The 7,649-nt window shown below is 38.1% G+C and overlaps 2 protein-coding genes across 3 annotated transcripts; one reads left to right on the plus strand and one right to left on the minus strand.

Moving 5' to 3' along the window:
* Nucleotides 1-92: 92 nt before the first annotated feature.
* On the plus strand, nucleotides 93-1,356 carry rbx1 (ring-box 1, E3 ubiquitin protein ligase). Its single transcript, XM_079564149.1, has 5 exons — nucleotides 93-203; nucleotides 614-692; nucleotides 761-831; nucleotides 1,050-1,135; nucleotides 1,210-1,356. The coding sequence occupies exons 1-5, from the start codon at nucleotides 126-128 to the stop codon at nucleotides 1,220-1,222; spliced, it is 327 nt and encodes a 108-aa protein (XP_079420275.1). The 5' UTR covers nucleotides 93-125; the 3' UTR covers nucleotides 1,223-1,356.
* Nucleotides 1,357-1,881: 525 nt separating this feature from the next.
* On the minus strand, nucleotides 1,882-7,183 carry st13 (ST13 Hsp70 interacting protein). 2 transcript variants are annotated; one of them, XM_079564140.1, is made up of 13 exons: nucleotides 7,040-7,183; nucleotides 6,588-6,727; nucleotides 6,288-6,336; nucleotides 5,886-5,979; nucleotides 5,681-5,754; nucleotides 5,538-5,604; nucleotides 5,383-5,467; nucleotides 4,854-4,964; nucleotides 3,221-3,323; nucleotides 3,033-3,149; nucleotides 2,879-2,918; nucleotides 2,665-2,753; nucleotides 1,882-2,433 (listed from the first exon to the last, which is right to left on the minus strand). In XM_079564140.1, the coding sequence occupies exons 2-13, from the start codon at nucleotides 6,695-6,697 to the stop codon at nucleotides 2,299-2,301; spliced, it is 1,074 nt and encodes a 357-aa protein (XP_079420266.1). In that variant the 5' UTR covers nucleotides 6,698-6,727; nucleotides 7,040-7,183; the 3' UTR covers nucleotides 1,882-2,298. The 2 variants fall into 2 exon arrangements, with proteins under 2 accessions (XP_079420266.1, XP_079420265.1); XM_079564139.1 differs by having other exon boundaries at nucleotides 2,665-2,756.
* Between the last annotated feature and the right edge of the window lie 466 nt (nucleotides 7,184-7,649).

Raw genomic sequence — 7,649 nt, forward strand, 5'->3', positions numbered from 1 at the left:
AACATTCTTGTTTTTATTTTGTTAATAGTAGCACACAAAAATCCAAATCACGGCGCTTTACGTTCAACGGAAGTGATAACTAGTAACGTTAATTCTGCTTCCGGGTAACGTAGCACCGGGTCAAGATGGCAGCAGCGATGGATGTTGATACACCAAGCGGCACAAACAGTGGGGCTAGCAAGAAGCGATTTGAAGTGAAAAAGGTATGGTATTGAATAATTGTTCATTTATGTGAAAGAGTCGCGTTGGCTAATTATTTACATCCATTTTCCCGGCAGTATTAACGCCAGTCGGTACACTTTCTGGTAGCTAACAGCTCACCGCTAGCATGTTGTAATTGTAGCATGAGTGCGCATTACATGAACGTTAGATACATTACTTTAGGACGGTTCACTCTATTATAGTGTATCTTATTATTTAAGGGCAATGATTTTAGAAAACAAAATCATATGTATGTCTTGAATGTTAATGCTACGAATGTTGCTGCGAAAATAGCTATGCGCCTCGAAAATGGAGTCCATATTTAGGCACTGACAATAAACATTTCAGTATAACTATAATGTTATGATCTGTTTTAAGATGGTACTTATGCAAGTGTGTTCTGTTGTGCCAGTGGAATGCGGTCGCGCTGTGGGCCTGGGACATTGTGGTGGATAACTGTGCCATTTGCAGGAACCACATAATGGATCTCTGTAAGTTTACTCAAGTTAAACGTGCTTATGGAAAATCTTTTAATCAATGTCACACCGTCTTCATTCAGGTATAGAGTGTCAAGCTAATCAAGCTTCTGCCACATCTGAGGAGTGCACTGTTGCTTGGGGTGTCTGTAACGTAAGTGCAAATTAACACTGACAGATTCAATCACTTTCAAGTGTGGAAGCAAAAACTAATTCAAGATTTTAATGCATTTTTAATAGTATAAAGATTTCTAAAGTAGTATGTGAACAGCTTCACTACACCTGTTTAGAAGTTATTGTAGACTTTGTTCTGTTTAATTCAGTTATACCTTGAGGGGTAACGGATTTGATTTATTAACATGTATTTTTCAGCATGCGTTCCACTTCCACTGCATTTCCCGTTGGCTGAAAACCAGGCAGGTCTGTCCTTTAGACAACAGAGAGTGGGAGTTTCAAAAGTATGTAAGGTTTTTGATATTTCAATGGGTGAAAAGTGAAATTCTAATATCTAATTGGTTTTCTGTTTTCACAGGTATGGACACTAGCTTCCTACCACCAACATTTTTGATCTTTTTATGCTTACTGTCCTTCCTTCACCTACTTGTAAACCTTTGGCAATGCATCTGTTCTGTTTATTTTTCCCCTGTTCTGTGAAATAAATATATCCATACAATTGGCATTATTCATCCACCAGTTTCCTCAGTTTATAGTATATTCTAGCACTGCAAAATAAAATATATATTTATTTTATACTACCTTGATACATTGTACTAAATTTAGTTGGGTACAATGTAATGTGCTTTTGTAGCAATGTAATAACTTTGTACTGCATAGTTATACACAATGGAATAATGTGTATTAGTCGTTTGGAGGTAAATAAAGACAGAAGACCCAAACTCTAATCCTAAGGGTCTTATTACATTATGTACCTCAGATACTAATACACATTGTTTATGTACTGCATAGGTACATTACATTGTACTGTCCAGATTAAGTATAATGTATTAAGAGTGACAGTATGAGGGTATGTAGCCTTGTAGTAAAAAAAAAAACATTGACTGATTTATTGGTGCTCATCCTAAACTGATGTCTGAGTATTTGTTTTCATTGTTCGAATACTCAGATCACTTTCTGAAGACATCTGTGCACAGTAGATCAACATTTGCATTAGAGATTTGTTAAAATGAAAAAAAAAAAAATCACGTTTTAAGCAACAGCATTTTATTAATAATTATCTTGCCAACAGGGACAGACGTCAAAAGTACCATTTTATTCACAATATAAGGTCTAACAAAAAGTGCCAATGTTTAGAGTTGGTCAGTTTCTGGGAAACACTTGTTAGCTGAGCCTTGGATGTGTGTGATTTAATATCTCACTCTAGGGGTTTGGGACTGAACTGATGGTTCGTCATCGCTAATTGATAGAGGCCCATAGGATTTCTACATCTCACACCTTTTAACCCCATGTTCTTTTGATAGTAACAGTTTTAATAGTTGAACACTTCAACTACCTTTACAAAAGCAATTCACCCACTGCCTGTGTTTTAGATTTGCACACAGTGGTACAGTAGAAAAAGCTTGTGGCTCCCCGGATCCTCATCTTAAACTTGCAATTAATTTTCTTATGGTTGTGATGAAGCCCCGAATTTTGCACTTAGTTTGGTGACGAGGGCCATAACTTTGGGATTATTCTGATACTTAGCGATGTTTGCTGGATTTGCAGAGACATCCTGGAAGGCGGCCATGATCTCTGGGTCCTACAGATACAGAGAAAAAAAAATCAGACATCTCCCAAAACAAAGGAGTTCTTAATGTTAATGGTAGTGTGTATAAAAATTAAATATATATTTTTTTTTAGAAGCACATAGATTAGCGAGTTAATTTGATCCAATTTAGGTCCATTTTAGACCTGGAATACTTTGGAAGGCTAAATATTTTATGCGACATTAATGCCTATTCAACACATAAAACTGTTTGATGTCCGTCACCTTCATGGCATTAAGAAGTTCAGGGTCTTGTAAGATATCGGCAAAACCAGGCATGCCAGGAGGAGGGCCGCCTGGAAATCCAGCTGGACCTGCTGTGAAATATTTATAGTGACGGAAATCCAATTTGCACACAGAAGCACTTAAACAAAAGTATGCTACATAAAAAGTAAGTCTGTTTTAAGATTACTCTATCACTATATTTGAAATGTCTTACCAGGGTAGTATCCACCCCCAAACTGTCTTGCTTCCTCCTCCTAGGAGACCCCATCAAATTTAGATGAAAAAAATGGGAAACACATTTAAACTTATAATGTACATGGAATGAAAATTTACCACAAACATATCTGAATAAAAAACTCCGAACTGACCCTTTGAGCTTTTGCATGTTCCTCCCTTGCCTTCTTTATTCTTTCTTTCTTGTCCTTGATTTCCTTCTCTTCTCTTTTGCGCTCGTATTTGCGTCTGTGCTCTATGATTTTATTTGCCTGCATGAACAAAACAAAAACATTAACAAACACATTTTAAAAGGATTTTACAAATGGCAATACTACCCTACCTTGGGCAGAACCTCCTTTAACAACGCACTGGCATCGTCATCATAGTCCAGTTTGCACGCTGTGGCCAGGTCTTTTGCGGCCTCCTCCCAATGACCAAGCAGCCTAATGGTGTAGAATGAATAAACTAATTCCACAATTTGACCAATACCAAAATATATTCACAGCAGAAGTACATTCAAACTAGGGGTGGGAACCTTGGGGTACCTTACACTTTGATACAATACACAACACTTGGCTCATGGTAGTATAACTTACAATATTGCTATAGTGCATTTATTTCACATAATAACAAAATAGTTACGTATTGTAAAGGTGAAAAACTGCATGCATCTTAATCTACATGCTCCAGTTTTTTTCAATTTGCATTTGATATCATGTGCCTTGCTCCCCCCCCTTTTTTTTTTTTAAATCAGTAAATGATCCTTGACCCACTCACTGAAAAAAGGGCTGATTGATCGTTCAGAGTCAGTGGAATCACTAAATTTACTTTTTAATAAACAAGAAACCAAAGTCCTGTTTCCAACTGGTATCTAATACGATTGTTATTTATATAAATCATTAAATCATAAAAAGTAATATATTTTTGTGACAGTTTTTGGTCCTACTACTGTCCCGACTGTATTGTTGACTTATGAGCCTCTACTGAGGCGCCCTTTACACGGCATTAGTTACAGAGCAGTCATGTCCTCTCTCTCCATCCAATTTTACATGACAATGATGAGGCATCAACACAACCAACACACTTTGTCCAGCAAACAGCCCCCTGTTATTGACACATGCCTTTATATGCCCCGAGTACAAAGAGGAAGACAATTGATTTACTTCCACTTCCTTGAATGTTGTTGCTTTTTAAGGATAAGGCACTTTACTTGTCATTATACAACAACTGTACAACGAAATTCTTGTTCTGCATTTGACCCATCCTTAGACGCCACAGGGACGACCTGTATGCAAGCCGTGGGTGGCGGCAGTACCGCGCCCGGGGACCCATCTCCAGATGTGGAGCCAAGCTTACTGTCAGAATCACCTTGCTGGAGTATTCACCTATTGCACATGTTTTTAGTGGTAGGGGAAACCAGAGTACCCGAAGGAAACCAACACAGACATGGAGAGAACATGCAAACTCCACATAGAAACCCCCTGTCCAGGTAGGAATTGAACCTGGGACTTTCTAGCTGTGAAGCACGAGCACTACCCTCTGCGCTACCAAGCCGGCAACTCTGGTGCTTTCTTAAGTAAAAGTCATTACAAATTGTTTACAGGGCGTTATTTGACTACATATAAATCTGAGAAACTTTATGACACAATATAATGAGTGAGTTTAGCTCATCAGTGTCAGACAGGGCTATGACGTGACCCTTCTGTGTTAGTCCTCGCTCTCTCCTGTTCGTATGAGGCCAAGCAGCTGAGAACAGCCTCCTCCAGAGTTTTCAGTGAGGCCGGATATCAATCCATACAATGTGCGTTCTTGACAGCAGTGGAGTGCTACTGCCTCATTAATATACATGACATTTTCAAAAGAAGCGATATCTGCATAAAAAGTATTGGTATTGTATCGTGCAGCAAATTATCACGACATCACAACATTTATGTGTCACACACCCATTTCAAACTGAAATTTAAGTGATGTACCTATGAGCTTTTCCTCTCCACTTGTAAGGTTGTGCAGAGTCGGGGTTGATTTTGATCGCTTTGTCACAGTCTCTTATGGCTGCATTAGGTTTCTGCATCTTGATATAAACACTAAAACACACACACAAAAAATAGGTTAATAGTTTTAGTCTATGTGGGTATTCGATGAAGCAAGCCTACTTCTTTACCAGATCAGCACATTTTACCCACATTTCAGACAGTTTCATTGAGCTGGACTAAATTCCTCAAGAAAACTTGTGGGAAGTCTACAAAATCTATCTATATATAATAGAAATATAGTATACAAAGACGACTAGTGTGTATAAAAACAAAATAATTCATAAAATGCTGACAGTAATCTAAGCTGGTCTCATTGTCATGAATAAGTCTTTTTAGCTTGAATAACAAATTGACGTGAACTCTAGCAGCAAATTTGTCTGCAAGCTACATTTTAAATAGTTTTTATACAATACCCCAAATAAAACATGACAATAATAGATAAAAGATGGGTATACTATAAAATAATCACCTTGCTCTCTTGGCATACATGATGGCAACACATGGGTTCAACTTTATGGCCTCAGAAAAGAGATTCAGAGCTTTCTGTAGGTCACCTAAAAAACAATATATATATATATATATTTACACATCAACATTATATCAAACATTTTATTTGTCGTTTACCTTCTCCGAGAGCATTAATGGCCTCTGTCTTCTTTTCATTCGCTTGGTCCATCATCTCATCTGTGACCTGTGAATTATACACAATGCTTGTGTGTTACAGTAATAAAGTAGTGTTTTTTTTTCATAAACATCTTTAGTAGTACCTCTATTTCTTCCAGTTCTGCTGGGTCTTGTGGTATATCAGTGTCCGGCTCAATAACCCCATCATTGTCGATTTCTAATGACATAAACAAAACAAACCCACATAGGTATGACTTCATAGAATGTGAGACTATGGAACTCTTAGTAAAAAGGCCACAGATGATTAACTTAAATAAGGAAAGAGAAAAGTTAAAAACAAATTTGTACCTATTTCACTTTCCTCGCTCTCAGACCCAACAACTGGCTCAGGTTCAGGCGCACAAGCAGAAGCCGCAGGAGGATGATCACACGGACAACCTCCCTACAATTAAAATGATTGAATAAGCCAAGGCATTGCTAGTAACAAGTATGATAAAAGATGTACATGTTCTGTTGTACAAGTCACAGAACATTCAGATGTTATCAATCTATGAACTGTATGAACCATTGCTATGTCATGTAAGTAAGTAGCTTCAACTTTAAAAATGTTCTATATGTTTTATAATTGTTGTTGGAATAGGACACTTGCCCAGGTAATACTGACACATTTACAGAAATGTTCATTAATGTGTACTGTCCCTGTCAATTAAACTAAAAAACAAATCAAAGTATAACAGACTACTAATTTACCTTGCAAGAATCTCCCGTCTTGGGTGGTGGAGGGAGTGTGGCACCCATGCTGCAATTATAATGGTTAAAAAGGTTTATGAAATGAATATGCATCAACATCATCAGAGGAACGTAGACATGGCAGGTTGAATAGTGTTAAACTTTTTTGATGTGGCATTATTTTTGTATGTTATATAAGTTTTTCCAAGTCAGACTTTGATGGTCTGAAATGTTCACAAGTAGATTTTTCATGCAAATTCTAAAGTGTCACAAACTGTTCCCGTAGTTTGAGAAGAAAAAGGCAAAGGCAAAAGTTTGCACCTGTGCAGCCAGGTCCGGAAGAAGCTCATCTCGGGCAGGTGCAGAACATTAGGGTTGGACTGGCACATCTGCACGAAACTCTTCAGCTCGGTGATCTTTCGTGGGTCCATGCTGGGTTGTCACCGTTGGTGCACCACGCGCTGTGAACGCGGATACAAACATAAGCCTTGTTTACGCACAAGCTAGCTAATGACCGTTGCTAATGCCTAGCCATTTAGTTCAGCTAATTCAGTCGATGTAACTGCAGAATTACAAAAGGGCATCTTACGCAACATATTTACATAGGTTTAGTGTATAACAATGACAAATAAACAAATATGCCATGTGTTAATGACAGACATTTCTGGAAAGCCCATGACGCACGATAGCATGTTAGCTCCAGCTGCTCACGGGCCGCTCACAAGAGAAGCGAGATAAAATGCGTTCAAAGCTTCACACCGACATTCACGTACCTAGATGATAATATACAAGGGCGTGACACTCAAATGGCAGCACAAATCTGCAGAATTTTGAAGAAAAATGCAGCTTCTCAATCCCTGACGATGTCGCTGCTGCTGCGTTCAATTCAAGCGAAGGGTTGCGGAAGAGCACGAGGGCGGGGCGTGCAAGTTAAGCCCTGAGTTTTGATTGAACGGCTCTGGCGTTTTACACAATTACTTGCAGACAATAAAATCTTAAAATCAATTCTCCTGTTGGGCCAACTGTAAAAATATTGGTGCAAACAAACAGGGATTCTTACGGGGTTGAAGAGGGCCACAAATGCTCTTCTGTATGACCCACTGCAAAAACAGCTTTGTCACTGGTATGTTTGTGTATGTTTTGAGTTTTACAACAGCATTAATTGGTCTTGTGAAGTAGCACTGCAGCAACATATTACCTGGAATGTTCCGCACTGTGGCTTTAGTTATAAGTGAAAAGTATATAGCAACAAAACAACAACAAAGGTAATTTATTTAATCAAAGATTACTCAAACGTTACTGAGAGATCACAGTTATTGAAATGTTCAGTACAAGTAAAAACAGAGAGTAAGGTTTATTGCAATAAGGGATTACATTAATTCT

This window comes from Gobius niger (assembly GCF_951799975.1).
Source record: "Gobius niger genome assembly, chromosome: 10".
In the NCBI taxonomy this organism is placed as follows: domain Eukaryota; kingdom Metazoa; phylum Chordata; class Actinopteri; order Gobiiformes; family Gobiidae; genus Gobius; species Gobius niger.

Bases quoted from the DNA above. Each gene is read 5' to 3' on its own strand.
- rbx1 (XM_079564149.1), top strand. From the start codon at position 126: ATGGCAGCAGCGATGGATGTTGATACACCAAGCGGCACAAACAGTGGG. The intron at 204-613 runs GTATGGTATTGA...CTGTTGTGCCAG, and splicing joins AGCGATTTGAAGTGAAAAAG to TGGAATGCGGTCGCGCTGTG. The intron at 693-760 runs GTAAGTTTACTC...GTCTTCATTCAG, and splicing joins GAACCACATAATGGATCTCT to GTATAGAGTGTCAAGCTAAT.
- st13 (XM_079564139.1), bottom strand. From the start codon at position 6,697: ATGGACCCACGAAAGATCACCGAGCTGAAGAGTTTCGTGCAGATGTGC. The intron at 6,337-6,587 runs GTGCAAACTTTT...TTATAATTGCAG, and splicing joins TTCCGGACCTGGCTGCACAG to CATGGGTGCCACACTCCCTC. The intron at 2,919-3,032 runs GTCAGTTCGGAG...GGGGTCTCCTAG, and splicing joins AACATGCAAAAGCTCAAAGG to GAGGAGGAAGCAAGACAGTT.